Source organism: Acanthopagrus latus, chromosome 24 (genome assembly GCF_904848185.1).
Source record: "Acanthopagrus latus isolate v.2019 chromosome 24, fAcaLat1.1, whole genome shotgun sequence".
NCBI lineage: Eukaryota > Metazoa > Chordata > Actinopteri > Spariformes > Sparidae > Acanthopagrus > Acanthopagrus latus.
The window spans coordinates 14625964-14648903 of NC_051062.1; the positions used below are offsets into that span (position 1 = coordinate 14625964).

Genomic DNA, 22940 nt, shown 5'->3' on the forward strand with positions numbered 1-22940 from the left:
AGTGTCATCAGTGATGGATTACTGTACACAGACAGTAATATTGTAAATACTCTCCTTACTTTAGAATGAAAGTGACCTGTTATATGTGATACTTGACATTTTGGAAGTAACTTGCCCAACACTGGTCATACAGTTGGCTGTCGTCAGGCCCGTGTCCTGGTTCTGAACCCCTCTGGACCATAATCAGTTGATTACTGGGCCGGACCACCTCTGCTAATCATCACATCATGAGTACTTTAATACTTTAAGTGGATTTCACTGATGATGCGTCCGTACGTGAGTTTACATTTAAAATAAGAACTTTTTAGATGACGCGACTTCTTTTGCTCTCAGTGAGATTCTGACTTCTTCTCCCACAAACTGAAAATGTGCATATTTATTGAAAGAGTGGCGTGAAGGCGAGAGCTCGCACCTGACAGATTAAAGTATTACAGACCCGAGGCTGAAAACGTGGCCTTCGGGTCACCAGACTGTGGACGTGTGCTGTGTGTCTGCCAGTCGGCATTAATCAAATCCTTTGTGACTGAGTGTGAATGCTTTCATAACATGGACGAGTGGTTGTGAACACATTCCTCAACAACACTTTTCTCTCATTTCCAACATCATGGCGAGCTGGTGGACGACTGAGGACATGTTGGACAGTCTGGACCTGGAGGAAAACTCCATCGTGACGAGGGTCATTCAGGCCGTCGGCCTGTTCGGAGATATTCTGTCGTTAGAGGACACGATGGAGCCGATGTTCTCTGAAGGAAAAAGAGAGGAGGAGGCTGAAAACACCGGAGGGAACGAATCAGCCGCGGAGAGACGAGAAGCAGGAGACAGAAAGGTAGAAGAAGAAACGACGGAGGAGGACGGAAAACAAGAGGACGAGGAGCTGCAACAAGGAGAAGACGAAGACGAAGTGCAGACAGAAGGTACGAGTGAGGGAGATGTTGAAGTTGAGAAAACAAGGACAAAAGAAGAAGTGGAGGATGAAGAGGAGGAAGTTGAAGGTGAGAAAGAAGAAAAGGCAGACATGGAGGAGGAGGAGGAGGAGGAAGAGCAAGGAGAGGTGAAGATAGAAGAAGAGAAGGTGGAGGAAGAGGAGGAAGAGCAGACGCAGAGAGAGAAAGAACAAAGAAAGGAGGACAAGACTGAGGAAGAGGAGAAGGTGACTGAGAGACGAGATGAAGAAGAGATGGAGAATAAAGAACAAATAAACAAGGAGGAAGCAGACGTGGTGGGGAAAGAAGAGATGATAAAAGATGGGAGTGACGAGGAAGAAAAGGAGGAAGAGGACGACTCTGAAAAAGAAACAAAGGATGCAGAGAAAGATGGAGAGCAGAAGACTCAAGAAGAAGAAGAAGACAGAGAGGTTATAGAGAAGAGTTGTGAGGAAGAGGAGGAGGAAGAGAGAACAGAACAATCTGAGGTGAAGGAAGAAGAAGAAGAAGAGGAAAAGGAGACTGTGGGGAAGAAAAGAGAGGATGGAAGAAAAGAGAAAGAAAAGGAGAAGGAAGAGGTAGAAGAAGAATGTCACGTTGAAAAAGAAGAAAAGGAAGCAGATAAAGAAGAGCAAGAACAACGGAGTGGTGAAGAAGAAGAAAAGATGGAGGCACAACAAGAAAAGATGGAGGAAGAAAAAGAAGAGATGGTGGACAAAGAAGAAAAGGTGGAGGAAAGAGAAGAGATGGAGGACAAGTTAGAGGAAAAAGAAAAGATGGAGGAAGAAAAAGGAAAGATGGAGGAAAGAGAAGAAAAGATGGAGGACAAAGAAGAAAAGGTGGAGGAAAGAGAAAAGGAGATGGAGGACAAGTTAGAGGAAGAAAAAGAAAACGTGGAGGAAACAAAAGAAAAGATGGAGGACAACGAAGAAAAGGAGGGACAGAAAGACAATCAAAAACAGACTGATGGAGAAGAAGATGAAGAGAAACAAGAAGAAGGAGAAGAAGAAGAAGCGGAGGCCTTGGCAGACAGAGAAGAACATGCAGAAGAAGAAAGGTGTGGACCAAACGAGGAGCTGCTAAATCATCTCATCCGGTCAGATTCCCAGAGATCAGCTCCTTCGTCAGGTCTGCAGGAGTCTGAACTGTGCGGAGCGCCGAGTCACGACGAGGCAGAAACAGGAAGCGAAGACTCGCACGCTGCCGACAAACACAACGAGGACGTTTCTCTCACATCACCGAGCAGCGACAAAGAGCCGGAGGCAGCTTCAACCTGGACTGCTGCTCCGGCAGACACAGAGCTGCAGACTGTGGACGCTCGGCTCCCTCTGAGGGATCACACACAGGTGGAGACCTCGCTGACATCACTTCCTGCTCCAGGTGAGGACAACATCCACGATATCACAGCTGATCTACAGACAGGTAACCAGACTCTTAAATTGCTGCTGGGTTTGTCTTGAAACACCAAAGTTATGAGCCTTAATGGGTGAACTGTTCCTTTAAAGCTGCAATATGTCAGATGCTGCACAGCTAACTGAGCTAACTAGCTAACTGCAGCTACAGTTAGCAGCAGATAGCGGTTACAGGGGTCATATTCTGTCCTCTGTGTGTTTTAAGCAGGTGGTAACTTTCTTATATTTTGCACCTTTAAGATAGGAAGTGATGGCGGACCCTGCCACGAGCAATGTTAGCTATAATATAGAGGAGAAAATACTGAATGAAGACTAAATATGAGATTTATAAATGAGGTTTGATGTCATTTAGGTCGTATGTGTGTTGATTTTGAAATAAAAAATATAACAGAGGGCTGCATTTAAATTCTTAGTGAGATTAAAAGCGAAATAGAAAAAAAAGCCAATTCCTGCCACAATTTTTACAGAAAACATCATTTTAAAATCAATGTTTTCATAATTTCCATAACATCCTCCTCTTAACTGAAGTGTGATCAGGTTTGGTTCTTTAGGAAAACAACTTTCTTTTAGCTTATTTGTATCATTAACATCAAGAATGCCCATAACAGTAAAAAAAAAAAGCATTATTTGTGATTACAGTAAAATAAAAACTAAACTTGAATGAAGATTTTAAAAACCTCATGAAGTGATTTGTTGCCATCAGAGCTTCACTGTTCTTCTGGTGTTGTTTGCAGTGCAGAGAGGATGTTACGTAACTGCAGAGATGATTGGCTGGAACACAATTACCCACAGTGGAGTTAATTCATTCATTAAAATCTAATTAAAATTCCACAAAGATGACACTCGCTCAGTAATCAGAAGCAAATGATGATGGAAAAACCTCCACAGAGCCAGTAACCTTTTAAAAGCACTTCAATCAAACAAATTAAATTTCAAATGAATTGTTATTATTTCCACCTCCAGATCTACAAGCCTCAGGTTGCAGGTCGGAGGAGAAAGAGACGTTGATGGATGAAGCTGCGCAGTCGCCGTTAAGGGCCGGACCAGAGAGCGACGAGCCTGGTCCGACCCAGAACTCAACCAGCGAAGCGAACGAGGACGAAGGAGGCAAAGAGGAGGGAAGTGAAAACGCTCACGCGATGAACGGCAAGGCGGAGGCTGCGGGCGACAAGAAGAAGGACGGCAGTCAGTCATCCAAGTACAAAAGTGTGTCCTACAGGAAGATCCGCAGAGGAAACACCAGGCTGAGGATTGACGAGTTTGAGTCCATGATGAACTCGTGATTAAGCACAAAATAGCAAATTGAGTAGCCTGCAGATCACATTAACATGGTAACACAAAGAGAAACGTAGTGGAACCAGGACAGAGCCTTGTGGGACGCCATACGTCATGATGAGTCTCGATGTATCTTCTAGAAAATAAACACAATGATACTCTTTTCTAGTTCATTTAACTTCACGGGCTGATAATCACCTTTGTGTGTATATTTATTATTGAATTTCATGATATTAAAGGAGTCTCATGCAGATTTTTGTTTCATGTGTGTATTTTCTCAGGTACCTCTGTAGAGACACAAGATTACATTTTTATGGTTAGTGTTGTTTTTTTTTTAGTAAGAAAAAGTAAAAGTAAAGATGTTGTGGACCATTATAATATGGAAGCCCATAATAAGAGGAAATTTGGACAGTAGAATTGTATGTAGCCTAGAACATACATGTATACACACAAATAACACGTATAAGAAACACAAATCTTTTTGTTTTTATTATATCAGGTTCAAGCCGTACAGTTATCTTCAATCAGATATTATTAACTGAAAAAGATTCATTTTAAAAGTGAAACCACTCGATTATAAACTCAAACAGGAAAAGACAAACAACATAAACATAACAAAAAAAAGGACAAAAACTTCCACAATCCTCTGTGTCAGTGACATCACCCAGATCCACGGAACGTCAATCAACTTTATACAATGACAATGATTCATTTTAAAAGTAAAACAAATATACATTTTTAAATAAACAACCCGAAAATACAAGAAAAAAACTACATTTAAACAATAAGGACTACAAATCTTTTTTACAATATAATGCTTAAGTCATAAAATTCTCTTCAATCAAAATGATAAACTGAAAATGATTCATTTTAATAATAATAATACAACTATTAATTTAAAAAAACAAACAACTATAAAACTTAAAAAGCAAACTCCGTTTAGAAAATAAGGACTACAAGTATTTTTTTCTGATATCATTCAAGTCAGTCGCTTCTCTTCATCAAACCGTGATTAAAAGTAAAAACAGGAAGAGAGAAACGTAAACAAACAAAGGACTACAATCCCCACAACCCTCTGCGCCTGTCAGTGACGTCACCCGGAGCCCGGACCCGGCGAGCCTGAGCCAGCAGCGGTGTGTGTGCGCTCAGCAACAAAAGACTCGTTCTCACACACTCAGCGACGTTGTGTCGACGGCTTTATACCTGTGGATGTGTCGCAGGTAGGTCGACGAGCGGCGGGACGCGAACACACGAAGGTTTCATCCACAGTTTGTAGTTTAAACGGATTAATTTGTCACGCCGAAGTTGAGCAGCTAGCTAGGTGGCTAACAAGATGGCTCCGTCTATTTACTGCGGAACAATAACAAAGAACGACTCGCGCAGTGTTAGCTAACTTTAAAGTGGCAGGTGTGTGTTTTAAACTGTCACTACGTGCGTGTTTGTGTGAAGCGGGTTGATTTTAATTAATTAAACTGTGTTAATCAGCTGCTCGTGATGACACTGCCGCCGCTGCTGTCCGTTGGAGGAAGAGGAAGAGGAAGGAGGTGATGATGATGACATGCAGTTAGCTGGCTGCCTGGCTGGCTGACGGACGCTCGGTCGGACGGACTTGAGCCCACTGTGTGTGCGGTGTCGCCCCGCAAACAGAGCAGGATCCGCGGGGACGAGGGGCGAAGATGCCGCGGAGGAAACAATCCAACCCTCAGCCGGTGAAATGTGAGTTTGACTGCCTTCCTCCAGAGGTTAACGAGCTTCACTGATCTGTCATCAGCAGCTCAGCTTCAGGAAATACTTCTTTGTTTGTCACTGTTCATGTGAAAACACTTTAAATGACCTGTTTTAGGTTTAAAAGCTGCTTTAACAAGTTGTCTTCACCAGGCTCAGTCTCTTCCTCATTGTCTGTGAGAGAGGAAGACTGCTGGAGACATGTTTGTTATCTCATCCTGAGTGTTCACTTCCTCTCTTCCTCCTCTCTGCTTCCTGTCTCTGCTTCCTCTTCGTTGGCCTGTACCTGACCTCCCTGCACTCCCTCCTCTTCTTCCCGTTTTTCTCCTCCCCCCCTCGCTTCCTGTTTGACCTTTTCTCTCATTCCCTTCGTCTAAACATCTCATCTCGTTTTCTGAAACGTCCTGGAGAACTTCTGTCCAACAGAGACGCCCGTTAAAAGTAAAGAGTCTCGACAGCGGCTGAAACAAACACGAGGTTGCTCCTGTAAGTCACGACACGTCAGGTTTTCACAGGGCCCGACACGTGACTGCAGGATTCAAAGACATTCACGCTGCAAGGAGGAAAAGTGATCAGGAAGCAGCCTCTTTACTCGCTCGGCTCAGAGTGTGTCATTACAGACGTGGTGAATCATCGCGCACATTTTCAGACGGTCTTTCTTCAAAACACATTCAGCTTTAAATAGCAGAAGAATGTGTGTGAATGAACGAAGAGTTTGAATATTAACCCTAGCCCATCTTCACTCCTCTACACAGCTCATCAATCACAGAACTGTCCGATGCAGCTCACAGTTGTTTCTTCAGACGCTCTTCAACCTTCTGACATGCAGCTGTGGACGTGACAGGAATGATTACAGACATTTTTAATATTAACTGTGTCACGACGGTGCAGTCCGAGAGAAAGATCAGCACCAAAGACAGTACAAAAGTCAAAATGTGACATAATAACAGAGAATGTGACATATGAGCCTTGACAGATTCTGTATCTGGAGGTGTTTTTCATCCTTCGATATCACCGATTCTGCATCTTTGTGTCAGTAAAGAGCTTTCGATGAAGCCTGAGTGGATACAAGTGCGTTCGCTGCACAAACAGCCATCGAAGTTGATGAAAGTGTCACGTCCTCTGGCTGCGTTTCTCTTCCTTCACTCCTCTTCCTTTTCCTGACTCAGCCTTCGACTCTTCTTCCTCCCCTGCACTTATCTCATCCTCACTGGTTTCCTTTGCTCGTCCTCTGCTCACTTCACTCTCTCGCTTCCTCTCCGCCTCCTCCTCTCCCGTCCATCTTCTTCTTTTACTTTTGCTCAGCACAGATCTCAATTATTTGTTGCTACAGACAAGAAGATAATTCTTTCAGAACTCCCTCTACTTTACAAGGAAATAAAATAAATGTTGCGTGTCTGTCGTGTTTAGACGTGTATATTGATTTGTTTGTTCACAATTAATCACAGTAAGTGTTTGTGTGTTTGTGTGTGTTTGTGCAGTGGAGTCGGAGGACGGGGCGGTGGTGTGTGAGCCCGGCTGCCTCGTTCTGGAGAGCGACTTCCTGCTGAGCGGAGAGCTGGAGTTTGGAGACTCTGAGATCATGGGACTGGAGAGAGAGGCCGGTCAGTCTCACACACACACACACACACACACACACACACACAATAAAAGCATTGTGTCATGATGTGTAAAGATAAAACTGATAAAAGTTCAGATACTTGGTAAAAGTAGAAGTACTGATTCAGCTTCTTTACTCCAGTAAAGTAATAGAGTACAGGCTCTCACATGTAAATATAAATTCAGAGACTATCAAAGTTAAAGGTAGAGTCAGTAGGATTTGTCCCAGCTGTTCCTGAACGCACCACAAACACAGTGGATTGTTGACATTTTCTGCTTCGGCTTCTTAGATATGAAGATTTGCTGCTTTTCTTCGTGATTTATGAGAGTAAATGTAGAGTCTTTGAGTTTTGGTTGGACAAAAGAAGATATTTAAACACGTCATTTTGGGAAGTTATGATGATAATTGATAGATGATGAGGTGTTTGTTGTTGGCTTTACATGGGGGGGTTGCATAAGACGGGTTCAAAGAGGAAATACCAGCAAGAAAAGTCTTACTGATGAGATCCAAACACACAGTGAAAGTGTTGATGAGAAGAAGAACACTGAAGACTTTCCTCTGTCTGTTCTCCTGCAGGTATGACGGTCTTCTCTCTGAGCGTGGAGGACGACCCGTCAGCACCATCAGACTCCACCTTCCCCGCCTTCCTCTCCTGTCGAGGGTGTGGTCAGCTCCTGGGAGACACACCTCTGGGGGCGGGCTTCGACCTGGGTAACTGCTTCGCCATTTGTCATTTTGACTCTTTATTGTTATTTATTGTGTGACACTGAGTTGTTACTTATTGATATGCTGTCAGAGTTTGTTGAAAGGTCGGGGTGCAGAAGTTTTACCTCTGCCTGCTGTTGTTTGTTTCTTGTTATGTTTTAATATTTGGTTTCTAAAATAAGAATACGCCTGTGATGGTCACAATCATCACAATGTTAAAATAAGATTTGTTGAATGCAGAATGTGGTTAACGGCTTCACACGACTCTTTAAATATTCAGTAATACAGTAAATATTACAAAACCCGAGTCCTGACATGTTTTGTGCTTGTGTTGATCATTTTGGGATCCACTGAGATTTAAAGTATTAATGACACTGACGTGTGACTTCCTGTGTTCCAGGTGTGGGCCTCGACCTGGGGGCGGAGCTTTATTGTCAGACCTGTGAGGACGGCCTCCAGCACGAAGCCTCCTCTCAGCTGAACGGGTCGAACCCGGCCGACGGATCCATCGGCAGCGACTCCGACACGAAGCCTAGAAGCAAGGCGGACGGAACCGGCGACCTCCCGGCTAAACTGTACTCCTGCTCGCTGTGCGCCTTCACCTCGCGCTACTCCAACCACCTGAAGCGCCACATGAGGACCCACGACGGCCAGAAGCCGTACCGCTGCCCCGTCTGCCCCTACGCCTCGGCCCAGCTCGTCAACCTGCAGCGCCACGCCCGCACCCACACCGGGGAGAAGCCGTACCGCTGCCACCAGTGCAGCTACGCCTGCAGCTCGCTGGGAAACCTGCGGCGACACCAGCGCATGCACACGCAGGAGAGACCGCAGAGGAGGGAGAAGGAGAAGCGACGAGGGCGGCGGAAAAAGAACGCTGAAGCTGAAGAAGGTAAAAAATCGTACAAGATTTATTCATACAGCTACACAACAGCACAGAAGGAAAGCGAGCGTTCTACATTAAGTTCTGGTGAACTCAGATGTGTTCAAAAGCAAAAGAGCAGGATGTGGAAATGCAGCATGAACATAAATAAAAAGATCTCTGAGCGGGAATGTAACTATGCTTGAGTCCTCGGGGTTATTCATTCCTTTTAGGAGCCCACAGGGGAAAATGTTATTTTTGGAAGCGCTGAGCAGAAAAGAGGAACCATGAAGTTGAAAATGAGGAAGAGACGTTCTCTCTGGTCGAGTGCTTACAGAGCTGAAACAAATCCAGCTGCGTCTTCAAATGAAATCCTGATGATTTACATCGTAATTATCGAGAATAAGTGAGTGAAACGAGACTCAAACGGATTCACAAACAAGGTATCAGTCAGCGAGGAAGTCAGACAGAACCAGAAGAGATTTTTGTTTATTTAAAGTTAATTTGTAAATAAAAAGAGGAAGTTGGAGCTGCGAGATAAGTTTCTTATCATCTGTATAAACCTGCAGCGCGTCACTTCTGGGACTGCTCTTCATGGGGTGTCTAACGCTCTCCAGGGTTAAACAAAAGAAAATGCAAAGTAGAGTTTGAGAGATCAGATTGAATTTAATTTGAAGAAAACACATTGTCAACGTTGTGTCTTCCTCCTGCAGTCATGTCCGACCTGACCCTACGAGTGTCCCAGGACTCGGGCTACCTCCAGACGTTGGGAGGTCTCGGGTCTCCGTCCGCCCCGCTGCCCGTCCTCCTCTTCCCCCTGTGCTGCCGGCTGTGCGGCCTCACCCTGGAGGAGGCCGACCTGGAAGGGGAGAAGGCCGAGGGGGACGTGGAGGGAGACGGAGGACAGGTACGTCTCCCTGAACTCCGGATTTTAATCTGTGTCATCGCACGTAGAAAAGAGATGTCGGGCTCAATCACTGACGTCCTCTGTCTGAATCTTCAGGTGTGTCGTCGCTGCTCGTTGGACCTGCTGTCCAAAGACGGACCCGGGCCTCCCTGCAGCCCGACCGCGTCTCGTGGATCCCGGCGAGGCCAGCGTGGCAAGAAGCTGTACCGCTGCCCTCACTGCCCCTTCCTGTCCCACTACCCCAACCACCTGGCCCGCCACGCCCACACCCACTCCGAGGAGAAACCCCACCGCTGCCCGCACTGCCCCTACACCTCCTCGCACCTCGACAACCTCAAGCGCCACCTGCGCGTGCACACGGGCGAGAAGCCTTATCAGTGCCCGTCCTGCAGCTACGCCTGCGGAAACCTCGCCAACCTTCGGCGGCACGAGCGCATCCACTCGGGCGCCAAGCCGTTCCACTGCGGCGTGTGCAGCTACTCCTGCAACCAGAGCATGAACCTGAAGAGGCACATGCTGCGACACACGGGCGAGAAGCCGTACGCCTGCGCCGAGTGCGACTACACCACGGGTCACTGGGACAACTACAAACGCCACCAGAGGAAACACGGACACAACACAGACAGCTGGGACAAACACGCCCCCATCAACGGCCTGAGCTGGGGCCGAGACCCTCAGGAGAGCCAGGACCAGGGCCAGGAGCACAGCTAGAGACTGTGTGTGTGTGTGTGCGAGAGAGAGTGTGTGTGTGTGTGTGTGTGTGTGTGTGTGTGGTATACACTGGTGAACCTCCAGCTCAGGTTGGAGCTCGACTCAGGTGCCTTCGACAGACTGAACGACTGTAACGCTGCACTGACTTTATCACGGGGCATTAATGTGTCTGTGTGTGCGTGTGGTGTGTGTGTGTCTACTTCACACACATCACACACACACACGTGTCTTTAGTCGACAGCCTCAGATGTGCTGATCTCAGTCAGAATGTGACTTTTCTAACTGCGTGCGTCATGAAGCCGATCAGAACCTGATGAATTTAAATGTTTATTTTTGCTCTACAGATGATCTATATTTTGTAAATGTGGATGGTTTCTTTTTTTTCTTTCTTTAATCATCATCATCTCACAAGCTTTACAGTCTGGGCGCTGGTTTGATCCTGGACTCATGTGGTTTGTCAGCGAGGCTCCTGTGCAGCTTCAGTCTCACAGCTCTGATTGTTTCCACTGATCAGTTTACAGGTTTGAGAGGAACCAGTCAGTGGACGAGTCTCTGTGTTCGCTGTGATGCGTTTAATGTCCCCGACAACATCTGTCGTCTCACTGAGACACTTGTTAGCATTCGCTAACTGTTTATTAACCCACGCTAACACTGCACAGTTCACAAGTGGGGAGAAATTTGTGTTGAAGAACAAAATGTGAAAATCTCTTAAGCTTGTGTAAACCTGAGGCATTATTCCAGACGGCAGAGAAACCTTTTAACTTCGAGGCGAGAGAACCAGAAGTGCAAAAATGTTGATTTAAAAAAAATAATAAATCTGTGCTTAAGGACTCATTTCTGCGGCGCTAACCCTAACCCACACCAAAAACTAAACTTTTGCTGGAGTCGGCTCCAGTTATTCTCGTGGTGGTCTAAGAGGACGTCAGTAAAGACAAAACAGATTTCAAAAATCCACATCATGTTTGTTATATGTAACTTGCAATTTATTATAAGTCATGCAAGCCTTAAATATGTCGTCTAAAGAAACAAGACTGAGTTATTTACAGTAGACCATCGATGAAGCGTCTACTTCATCAGTTAGCTTTAATAACGATAACTGATAAAATAAGCTCTCCTGCAGATTTATTTAGTAGAAAGATTTCCCTGAAATCAGTCTAACGATGTTCCTGTAAGTCCTGATGGAGTTTGATCGGTTGAGATCTCTGCCGTCCACACGAGTCTCTCAAACATGTTTCTAGTTGTTGTCAGTCATCGTTGTTGGTGTGGACGACATTTTCCTGCGAGGCTACAGAACTGTGTAGCTGCACTCCTGATGATTTAAATCAACACAATGACTGGAAATGAAAATGTCAGACTGAGAAATGAGTGCTCAGTGTCATTAAAGCGTGACATTCTTAAAGGGGGTTTTGAATTGGGAATGCACAGGAGCCCCGCTCGACAGATTTCACGTCTTCTTTTGTCGCTCTTGTTAACAGAATGTTTTAAATCCGTATCCTGAAATTCAAAGACGTTTATCCCAGACAAGGAGATTTTTATGTTCCAGCTTGTTTCTCTTGTTTAAGGCCGGATGTTGTGAAAGTCTGCCTTTACCTCTCAGATGTCAGCCAATCAGGGAAGAAACAGAAAGAACTGAGTTATGGAAGAACTCTAATTTTATTAAATCGTGACATTTTCCATCCAACACTGAGACACGTGGTGTTTCTTTCAGCTTGTTTTAGTCGAGTGAGACGTCAGATTAAACGAGAAGCTCTGATAGTCTTTCAGACATTATGATTCTCACTTGTGTGTTTTTAATAAGCTCTCAAATCAAGTAGCAGTGAATCCAGCGTTCAGTGACAGAAGATCTAGATGTCAGAACTGTGAATTTCTCAGGCTGTGGTTGAACTATGGTGGAATATGTGAATGTGTGAACTGGCTTGAGGGATTTGTCACATTAAAGTCAGTAAAATTCAACACTGTTTCTGTGAAATTTCTGATATGATAGGATGTTGTTAGCTTAGCTTAGCATAAAGAGTGGAAGCAGGGGGAAGCAGCTAGCTTCTCACGATCGAATGTTTCTTCAAAGAGGTCGTCTTTGAAGAAACATTCGATCGTGAGAAGCTGACACACCACACTTATTTTCTCCTGTTGAGAAGCGTGTCAGTGTGCGTTGTGGTTGCGGTGAGGTTGCCAGGTTTGTTGTTTCTCGGCGCCTTCTCCTCTCTGAATAAAACGAGTCAGATCGAAGCTGAATTTAATCCACTTCCTCTTTTTACACTCTGTGTTTAGGAAACACCTGCTTCACACACCCAGAAGTCACCGAGGGAGACACGAGGCTCAGAAAACAAACTGAAATGTCCCTAAGAATCCCCCCGACCCACAAAAACACACCTGACGTGAAGCTAAGACGCACAACAACACACACAAAAACACAAAGACACGAGTGCTGATGGTGTGTAAGTGTGATGGAGGGCGATGGGGAGGCCGAGGTCAGTGTTGTGTGACTGTGACAGACTGATGCACTTGAGAATATCACCTCAGTGCAGGCGGTATGTAAAGCAGATGAGGTTCCTGTGTGTGTGTTGAGGATTTAATGTCACAAGTGAGTGAAGAGAGCAGCCGTGAAGACGTTGAACCCATGGGCCTGGTGAGTACGACACACTTTGTTTCAGCGTTTATCTTCACTTTGTTGCTGATGATCAGTGAACCATCCGAACATAAACCATCAATCAAAACAAGTTTCCATCGTCGTCTCAGCGCTGAAATTAATCAGAGAGACATCGAACACTTCAGGAACGAGGATGTGAAGCATTGCTGCCTAATTCACTCAAGTTTTTGGTTTTAGCTGCTACAAAACAATTTAAAACAACAGTGACTTGTTAAGACAACGTCTGTCTGGAACATTTCGGCAGTTTTTCTTCAAAAAACCACAGAAATCAACGAGTTTTCTCAGGTAACGATGCGCTTCATGTGGTCGCTTGTGTGTAACATCAACAAAACATCCCGTCAGCGAGCAGCAGCGTAGTGGAGAGTGTGTCGAACTTTATTTGAATCTTAAAAAATCATCGAGGGCAAGTCTTCGTTTCGATGATGTCGAGAGAACAAATAAAACCGAATATGAACAAAGAATGATCACAGATGAGATGATGACATGATGATGTGGCCCCGAGTGTTTGGATCTCAGTGTAGTGACCCAGAGGAGCTTTGTCTTTAAAACTGGTGATTGAAAAGCAAATTGGTGCATCTCTGTTTGACGTGGCACGGCCATAAAAAGACTTCCTGTTATTAATTTAATGACTGTAAACTTCCAGCAACAACTGTTTAAATGAAATCATGCTGCCGAGTTTCCTCAGGTCCTGCTGGATGTTCAGCACAAACTTCAAATGTTCATAATGTCTTTGTGGATTTATTCAACATAATCTCTCTTGCTAGTTTTGTTTTTTTTCCATGTTTCACAGCAGTATACAAGTAATTAAAGCAGATGTCAACTTTAAGAATAAAAGAAATACCAGGGCCTGTTTAAAGCTGATGTGACGCCTCCATGTTGTGGCTTCCTGCTCAGATGTCTTCAGGTTTTTCTTGTGGTTAAATCTAAAGCAGCACCTTCGAGCTCACGTCCTGCCTCGTTACTCGACGATCTCTTCGTGTCTCTGCAGAAAAATTCCCACCCCAAGTTGTTCCCGGGAGACATCGTGGAGTATCCCAGGAACAAGTTCTTCTCTCATTTCGCCATCTACTACGGAGAGAGAGACGGCGTTCCCTACGTCGCTCACCTGACCTGCCGAGGTCGGTGTTTCACCTCCAGTGATCCTGATATTCTGTATTTTAGAAACAAATTCAATGTGACTTCAACGGTTGATGAACAGTTTGTTGTTCTGCATAGTGAAGATGTTAAAGCCTGTGGGATGAAACTTAATATCATAATACTGCAGCAGGAAGGAGGCAAATAAGTCATTAAGTCACTTTTGTTTCTTACTTCCAAGTTTTATTTCCGTTTTAAAATGTGTAAAATTCAATTCCAGTAAAATATTGAATCTTTTTGTTAATTTCTTCTAAAATCAAGCAGAATTTTCTGTGTTCTTCTGTAGAAACTAAAATATTCTTACTACATTTTTTCGCTTTTTTTTTTTAAAAACACTCGAACACAAACTGCTTGATCGTCTTTTCCAGCAGTCTCCATTATCAAACACAATGTTGAACACTTGTTGTGTGTTTGTTTGTCAGATTCAGACACCAAGCTGCTGCTGTACGGTCGAGCTCTGAGGTCAGAGGTCAAACTGGATCCCCTGGAGATGCTGGGGACAAAGTACAAGGTAACTCAGAGAAATGTGATCGAATTGTGAATGACTGTCACAGAAACACACTGACTGAAGTGTCGCAGGTCAACAACATGTTTGACGAGGTGCACCCCGCCAGAGACTTCCACAACGTGGTGAAGCAGTCGATCGACGACATGATGGGCCGCGAGGTGACGTTCGACATCCTGTTTCACAACAGCGAGCACCAGGCGACGCTCTTCAGATACGGAGTCAAGAAATCTGAACAGGTCAGTCGACAGACGATGTTGTTTCACTGATATCAACTCGTTTTCTTGTTGAAATCAGTTTCTTCAGTTGTTTTAAACCAAGTCTCCAGCTTAACATTTCCACGTAAAACCTGAGCAACAGCAAATCAAACGAGAGCTTTTTAAACCTTTTTGATTGACGTAAGTTCCACCTGGATCTGTGCTCGGCCCACTTCTCCTCAGTTTATATATAAATGACAAACATTCTCACATATTTAATAATGTGATGATAATCTGTGTGTTACAGATAGACAAGATTTATGAGCACATCATGCCGGCCTGGAAGAAGCTGTTTGAAGAGAAAAAACTGTAAAAACTACTTAATGTTCAGTTCTCGTCTCAGCCACTGGAGGGCGACGTCGCTCCTCCTGGTGCGCTCTCTTCTGACGGAGAGCTGTCAAATATGATAATCATTCGAAAAATAAAGTTGTTAGATCACAAAAAAAGTTTGGATAAAAATGTTGTATTTGGACCAACAGATTAGACACAAACACATTATTATTATTATTATTATTATTATTATTATTATTATTATTATTATTATTATATAAATGTTTGTAATCTCAAATTTCATGTACTGCAAAAATGGAATACAAGCTGCACATTGTTAGCACCTATGCTAATTATTTAAATCAGGGGATTCAAACAACAACGCAGGCCAGTAACTACTTAATATCTGATTAATTTTACAAAAGAAATCAGTCTTTATAAATCTTTTATCAAAAGGTTTCCAGATTAACTCCTGCTGGTTTCATTTATTTCAGTTTTCATGTTTAATGTTAAAACATTTTTGTTCATCATTTATCATCTCGCTATCTGGATTTTCTGATTTGTTTTGTTGCTTTAACTTAAATGAACCAACAGATCTTTGTCAGATCTTCACTTTATAAATAAAGTTATTTGAAACGTTCAGTGTTTGAGTCTTTGGTGTGATGACGCAAAAATAATCCAGACGTTTCAGTTTTTGACACAAGATGAACTTTTTAATTCTGCTTCATCAGGTCGTCTCTTCAGTTCCTTATAGCTCAGTGATTTTACTGAGGCAACAAAGTATCCAGTAATAACCTGTACAGGTACTTCATTTGAATTAGAAGCATTACTACACTTATTCACTCAGGAGGTTAAGTAACAAAATGACAGTAATCTGTTACTCTATAATTAGTGACCCCCAAACGCTGTCACTACAGTTGCAGCTCCAAGTCGTGTTGGTATTAAAAAATATTGTGAAGGTATTAAAAGGTGTTAAATTCAACTTAAGAATTTCTGTATATACCCTGTCCTCCCTCACTTCCTTCCTTCCTCACTCCCTCTCCTCATTCCTTCCTTCCTCCCTCACAGTTTGGGGGACACACTAACTCCTCCCTCCTTCTTGTGAGTGTCTTTCAGCCATGATATCAGGATCTTGTTTGTCTCCTCTGGTCTCTCCATCTGAGTCCAGTGTCCACACTCCTCGATGTGTCCTCTGATCAGGTTCGGGATCTGCGATCGACAAACAGTCACATCAGATTTGTTTTCCGATCACCTGTATTGATCGATCGATCACGTCACCGCTGGCTTCCTCACCATCTTCTCCATTCCTTTGGACAAGGCCGGCAGCAGCACCTGGTCTTTACCTGCCGTCACCATCAGTGCAGGCATCAGCAGCTGACACACACACACACACACACACACACACACACACACACACACACACAATGAAAAACATTTTTCCAGGACAGCTCCTTGTTTTCCAGGATGTTTTAGTGAATTCCAGGTTTCTTCTCTCGTGAGGTTTTCTGTCACAGACCTTTGCAGTGGGACGAGAACACATCCACCTCCAGTCCACGTCTCCGTTACGGTACCAGTTCAACGGCCTCCTGTGACACCAAGCAGGAGACGATGACTGACCCACAGGAGGGTGATCAATAAATCGTATTGGTACAGAGGCCATATGTTAAGTTGTGGTATAAATACTCCATCCCAACCCCACTGCCTGATACAGGAAGAGGAGCACAAACAAGACAGAGCAGGACTGGAAATACTGACGTTCAGTAGGTGAGTAAATGTGCTCACCTGAAGCCTCGATCTCTGTACTGACTGACGTAGTACTGCAGGTCGGCCTCCGTCAGCATGGAGCTGCGGGGAACCTCATCCGGCTGACCCACTAACAGACCACCTGTAACACACACAGACCACCTGTAACACACACAGACCACCTGTAACACACACAGACCACCTGTAACACACACAGACCTGCTGTAACACACACAGACCTGCTGTAACACACACAGACCAGCTGTAACACACACAGACCTGCTGTAACACACACAGACCACCTGTAACACACACAGACCTGCTGTAACACACACAGACCTCCTGTAACACACACAGACCTCCTGTAACACACACAGACCTCCTGTAACACACACAGACCTGCTGTAACACACACAGACCTCCTGTAACACACACAGACCTCCTGTAACACACACAGACCACCTGTAACACACACAGACCAGCTGTAACACACACAGACCACCTGTAACACACACAGACCTCCTGTAACACACACAGACCTGCTGTAACACACACAGACCTGCTGTAACACACACAGACTGTGACTGTTACCTCGAGCACAGACTCCTGCAGTGCTGATCGGAGGACGCTTCGACTAGGAGAAGACACACAAACGTGATCAGTATCATTATGGCATTAGGTGATACTTCTACCTCCACAGGTGTGTTACTGCGTGTCATGTTAAGTGTGTGTGTGTGTGTGTTTCCTCACTGCTTCAGCGCTGCTGAAAAAGAAAATCTTGAACGTCCTCTCCAGGTCTTTCTCCAGCTCGGCCTCGGCGACACCCTGCAGCAGCAACAAGAGAAACAAGACTTCTGAAAGGTGTTGTCAGGTGCGTTCAGGTGCATTCAGTTTCCCACTGGACTGCCTGGACTTATAAAGGCCCGTCTGTGTTGTGTTAGCACGCTGCAGGCAGACTTACAGGCTTTTGGAAGTAGATCTGGTAGTCAAATATGGGCATATTCTTCAGTTTGTCTGCAGGAGAAACAGACCGGTCGACGGGGAACAGAGGAGTGTTCAGAGACGCCACCGCCCTTCATAACAACACACAAACACACATCTCAGTCCAGTTTAAAGTCTCTGGGAGGTGTCGCTGAGTGTGTGTGTGTGTGTGTGTGTGTGTGTGTGTGTGTGTGTGTGTGTGTGTGTGTGTGTGTGTGTGTGTGTGTGTGTGTGTGTGTGTGTGTGTGTCCACCTGACTCTCTCGGGGTAGAACTGAGCCATGTTCCAAACCAGAGCACCGCCCCAGTCATGACCGATGAGGGTGACCTGGGGGATGGACTGGACAAGAGAAGAGGTCAGCTCATGTATCTGTCACTGCAGAGGGGAGTGTGTGTGTGTGTGTGTGTGTGTGTGTGTGTGTGTGTGTGTGTGTGTGTGTGTGTGTGTGTGTGTGTGTGTGTGTGTGTGTGTGTGTGTGTGTGGCTCACCATTCTGTCCATGAACGTGATTAAATCCTGGAAACAAAGAGAAAACAGTTTGTTGACGGAGCTGAAACCCAGTCTGAAGAGCTGATGTGTGTGTGATCAGACGTACCTGACACAGCTGCTGCTGAGAATACTCCTCGATGTCTGTCAGACACAACAGTGACAGTCAGAGAGGTGAACACACTCAGTGTCCAGCAGAGGGCGACACACACCTGCAGACTCCCTACAGACACCCTGTCACAATAAAACACTCTCACGTTGCTCATTCATTCATCCATCGTGACATCAGCGTTGTGTTCGTGTGTCGTCACGTCTCAAATAACATCTGAACCAACAGATTTAATATTCTCACCTGTCAGCTGATCTGTAGCTGTGCGATGTTCACATTTTATCAACTGATAAAAAAAAAATCTGCACGAATCATTTCTGATGTGTAGGTTGAAAAAAATGCACCTATTCAATAAGTTCAATATGGAGGATTATTATATTTTTCTTTTGTGAATTTGGTCTCAACAAGTTATTTCCTTTTATTTCTCATCAGTGTTTCCTGAAGGAACCAGATTGTTGCAGTTTGCCAGATTTGTGGAGAGAGTGTTTTCTGGTGAAGCAGGAGGGGGCGTGGCCTGTGCCTGAGTCCAGGTGTGAGTGTTTTCACCACCTGCAGCAGAGACACGCCCTCCTTCAGCAGCACCTGTGTGTCTCTGTGTGTTTGAGCTGTGTGGGTCAGAACCGGTCCAGATGTTTGCTCCTGGCTGACAGTGTGTTCGGCCACAAACCAGCTGATTTCATCATCAATCTTTTCTATCCAAACAGTATTTAGTGTTGAACCTTGACACACACACACACACACACACACACACACACACACACACACACACACACACACACACACACACCTGTGGGTGCTGTGGACTCTCCGTAGCCCTTCATGTCCAGAGCCAACACCCTGAATCCTGCTGCTGCCAGAGCTGGAATCTGCAAACAAAAGCTTCTTATCAGGGACACAGTGCAGTTTCAGGTACGTATCATTTACTCAAGTGTTTCCATTTTCTGCCTCTTTACACGTCGACTCCACTACATTTAATTTACAGCTTTAGTTAATAGTGAATTTGCAGATAACTGCAGCAGATTCTAAAATCAGATTCAAAAAAGAAAACCTGAGTGCTGAATATCAGCTCTGTTCATCCATCGACTGACAGTTTACAACTTATATGTATGTACAAATATTCATAACTTACTTTTGATCCTTAAGTACATTTAATATCAGATACTTTCAGACTTCTGTACACAGAGAACATCTCCCTGACTCATAACAGAGTATTTTTACATTTGTACTTTTACTGCAGTGAAGGATCTGAACACTGCAGATGGCTTTAGTATTAATACATAAACACGTACTGAATCTGTGTTCAACTACACAGTTCTACTCTTCAATTATTTCAAATATGAGATGTAAAGTTGAAATGATTTTGAGATTTTGAGATGAAGAGTTTGTTACCTGGAACCTCCAGGAGAACCAGCTCTCAGGGAAGCCGTGACACAGCAGAACCGGTGGACCTGAGCCCATTTCAACATAATGAGTCGTCACACCAGGCTGACACACACACACACACACACACACACACACACAAAATATCATCAATGTGTTGAGCAAACAGGATTTAATCTGCGTCTTGCCTCTGTAAAGCCCAGAACAGACCACAGGTGGAGAACCCTGCTGCAGGTGACAGTTACCCTGATGGTGACGTAGCCATGAGACACTGCATCAGGTCTGCAGGAGGGTGGAGGACTCTCTGCTGCAGCAGCCTGAAACACAGAGTTTACACAGTGAGAGAGGACGACGTGTGAACATGAAGAAGATCATCCTGCTCAGCAGCTTCCTGTCAGTCGAGCAGGATGACCTTCTGTATGGAAGCCCATGAAGGTCAAAACTATGAGACACAAAGTCGACGTGTGATTTGTTGTTCTGGTCTGAACCTGAACTCCTGTCAAGTCTGCCAGTTTCCTGAGCGCGTCGTCCAGATCGTCCAGCAGGATGGCCTTCACCCCCGCGGCCTCCGCTGCCTTCACACCGTCCTCCTCTGCGTCCACCCACACAGCCTGAAACCAGACGGACAGGTGTTTCTACCTGTGTGTGCAGGCTGTGCAGAGACATGTACCGCACCGCGTCGTCTACCTGCTGTGACGTCACTCCCAGCTGCTGCAGAGCCCGGCTGAACATGGACGCCTCGGGGACCCTGTGACCTGAGCGACAGGACTGGAGGACCAGGTCAAAATGGCCGCCCAACAGAGAGAGAAGGTGGGCTGAACCGTCTGCAGCCGCGCGGTCATCCAGCCAGTGATTGGCCAGCACGGCCGTCAGCAGCCCTGATGGGAGGAGAACGCCAGCTCAGACTTCTTCTGGTGCGTTCAGGATTTAATCAGTGTTTAATCTGTGCAGCCCTCATGTCACATTTCACTGAGAAGTATAAAATCTGGCAGGCACATGTAACATCTAGAGACGGGAAACAAAGTCTCTTGGCGCCGGGAGCTAAACCAAACAGGAAGTCAGCCATTTTTAATTTAGTGGCCAATGTTGGCGCCATTTTCTGACACGCTACTTTAACAAATTTCTGAGATTTAATCTGCAAGCTTCAGACCTGAGAGAGTAAAAGACACTCACATCTGAAACAGGACACTACTGTAACTGTTCAGAGCGACAGAGCGCCACCTACTGGCGACAGGAACAGTTTCTATAGCGATTCTGGTTCTGGGGATGGGGTCACTGTCATACAGACCGCTGTGTCTCAGACTGGCAGCCGTCTTCAGCACGGCTGGTCGGACCTCCATCATCGCCTCTCTGAGCTCCTCCAGCAGGGGTCCCACCGACCAATCAGGCGGCAGAGTCACGGCCCTGACCTGGGCCTCCTTCACACACTCGGCCTCGAACGCCGGGATCATCTGCACACACACAGATTCACCATCAGGACCAGAAGACAGCAGCCGAGCCAAACAACCATCTGTAGCTCGCTCACCTGAGAGAGCGTCACCTCGCCGCGCTCCGCCCGGCTCATGGCGCCGTCCTGCTGGGACGCCACACTAGACAGGAAACCTCTGAAAACCACCAAGAGACAAAGAACCAGATCGTTACATCACAATCACATCGAGCTGCAGCTTTCAGTGACGTCATCAGTGTAGGCGGGAGATCAAGGTGCGGCAGGTGTGCTGAGAGGCCTGTGTGTCTCATAATTAAGATGTTATATCTTATTATTTTGACATTTTATCTTATTATTTCGATGTTTATCTAATTTTATTGACTTTTTATATCAAATGTTTGACTTTTATCTCATAATTGTGACTTTCTAACACATTATTACAACATTTTAACACATAATTTAAACTTTCTGAAGACTTCAGGCTGTGATCAAGCTGAGCTCTGATCTCTGTCACACAGAAACAATCATTTGCATTCTAACACTGCAGCTAGTAACGAGGAAAACAGCAGTGCAGGGCTGAAACTCAGCATGTGTGTCAGAGTTCATCTGCAAGTCAAATCACGTTTTCACAGAACAAAACATGAACTCCTGTTGAGTCTGAGAAAACTCTCCGGTCTGAACAGACGATTTCACAGGTTTTTACATTTTCCTGACACACGCATGAGAGTTGTTGAGAGGATTAATGTCTCTGTCTGATCTGGACAGGTGAACTGTTTGACAGCAGAGGTGGTGTGACAGTTTCTTACCCCGGCAGGTTATGCAACTGCTCCAACTTGTGGAAAACAGCATGAGGTCTGGAAGAGACAGCAACTCCCCAGAAGTTGAAGAGGACGGCTTTCTTCTGATCCATCTCCTGTGAGTGAGACTCTGTGGTCCAGCACGGTCCTGGTCCTGGTCCTGGTTCTGTGCTGCTGCTGCACACTGTCATGCAGAGCAGAGGCTGACCTGTGTACACACTGACACAAGCCCCTCCCACTTCCTCTGCAGGCTCACACGTGACCCAGAGACACAAAGAGACACGCCCACTGTGATGACATCAGCGGTCTGCAGAGGCCCGACTCTGCTGGTTTACTGAACACACATGTTGAACTGTGTTTCTCTGTTGTGAAACTACAGTCAGTGTAACACACAGAGACACTGCAGCTCCACAACAACACAAGGCCTCAGATTACAACTTTAGTCTGCTAATATGTTGAGCTTTTATCATAATCATGGCTTTAATCTCAACATTTTGACTTTTTGTCTCATGATTCTGACTTTTTATGTCATAATTTTTATGTCTTCATCAAAAAATGTTGGCTTTATTTAATAATTCTGACTTTTTATCAAAAAAATGTCATTTTTAACCATAATCATGTCTTTTAATCTCAAGATTTTTCATTTTTGTCTCATAATTTTTACTTTTTTATCTCATATATTTAGCTTTGTTTAATAATTCTGACTTTTTAAAGTGTATATCTTTTGGCTTGAATTGACAGAGCAGCTGAAGATGTGAAAGGTAACAGGTTGAGAGAGAGGGGGAGTGACATGCATGCTGATATTTCCATCCCCACTTGAATTTATCATCTTACAGACACGACAAGCACTGCAGCAGGATTCTGTTGTGAACTGAAGCCACAATTTGGATTGTTTATTTCTCTTCGCCATCACTTTTTAAATTCCTGCACATTCCTTTCTGTCACAAAGACCTGTGGGCATCAATAGAAGGAACTGATAAGTCAGACTTATTAAAGTCAGACACATAGAGTTGGCCTGTAATTGGCCTCTGGCAGTTATACGTATACATGTGGTCCAATGTGTGTTGATATAAAAAGTCTTACACGATG

The 22940-nt window shown here is 44.9% G+C and overlaps 4 protein-coding genes across 6 annotated transcripts; 3 read left to right on the plus strand and 1 right to left on the minus strand.

The window, feature by feature from the left end:
* Window positions 1-604: 604 nt before the first annotated feature.
* Window positions 605-3863, plus strand: LOC119015675 (ermin-like). The gene is made up of 3 exons (XM_037091898.1): window positions 605-914; window positions 1833-2345; window positions 3299-3863. The coding sequence occupies exons 1-3, from the start codon at window positions 605-607 to the stop codon at window positions 3616-3618; spliced, it is 1143 nt and encodes a 380-aa protein (XP_036947793.1). The 3' UTR covers window positions 3619-3863.
* Window positions 3864-4670: 807 nt separating this feature from the next.
* On the plus strand, window positions 4671-12070 carry LOC119015238 (zinc finger protein 513-like). The gene is made up of 7 exons (XM_037091067.1): window positions 4671-4830; window positions 5096-5326; window positions 6817-6939; window positions 7512-7646; window positions 8041-8529; window positions 9213-9406; window positions 9503-12070. Exons 2-7 carry the CDS (start codon window positions 5287-5289, stop codon window positions 10115-10117), a joined length of 1596 nt encoding a protein of 531 aa, XP_036946962.1. The 5' UTR covers window positions 4671-4830; window positions 5096-5286; the 3' UTR covers window positions 10118-12070.
* A 217-nt stretch (window positions 12071-12287) lies between these two features.
* Window positions 12288-15572, plus strand: LOC119015281 (phospholipase A and acyltransferase 1-like). Its single transcript, XM_037091133.1, has 5 exons — window positions 12288-12743; window positions 13753-13882; window positions 14321-14409; window positions 14478-14642; window positions 14908-15572. Exons 1-5 carry the CDS (start codon window positions 12690-12692, stop codon window positions 14971-14973), a joined length of 504 nt encoding a protein of 167 aa, XP_036947028.1. The 5' UTR covers window positions 12288-12689; the 3' UTR covers window positions 14974-15572.
* Window positions 15573-15621: 49 nt separating this feature from the next.
* Window positions 15622-22482, minus strand: LOC119015231 (bifunctional epoxide hydrolase 2-like). 3 transcript variants are annotated; one of them, XM_037091056.1, is made up of 18 exons: window positions 21861-22259; window positions 21154-21232; window positions 20917-21079; window positions 20316-20506; window positions 20117-20239; window positions 19874-19945; window positions 19638-19733; window positions 19036-19114; window positions 18249-18283; window positions 18143-18169; window positions 17908-17993; window positions 17635-17746; window positions 17424-17498; window positions 17265-17307; window positions 16713-16815; window positions 16447-16516; window positions 16224-16304; window positions 15622-16139 (listed from the first exon to the last, which is right to left on the minus strand). In XM_037091056.1, exons 1-18 carry the CDS (start codon window positions 22040-22042, stop codon window positions 15993-15995), a joined length of 1764 nt encoding a protein of 587 aa, XP_036946951.1. In that variant the 5' UTR covers window positions 22043-22259; the 3' UTR covers window positions 15622-15992. The 3 variants fall into 3 exon arrangements, 1 of the variants encoding a protein (XP_036946951.1); XR_005073226.1 differs by lacking the exon at window positions 15622-16139 and having other exon boundaries at window positions 16225-16304; window positions 16447-16542; window positions 21861-22482; XR_005073227.1 differs by lacking the exons at window positions 15622-16139; window positions 16224-16304; window positions 16447-16516 and adding an exon at window positions 16334-16356 and having other exon boundaries at window positions 16612-16815; window positions 21861-22481.
* Between the last annotated feature and the right edge of the window lie 458 nt (window positions 22483-22940).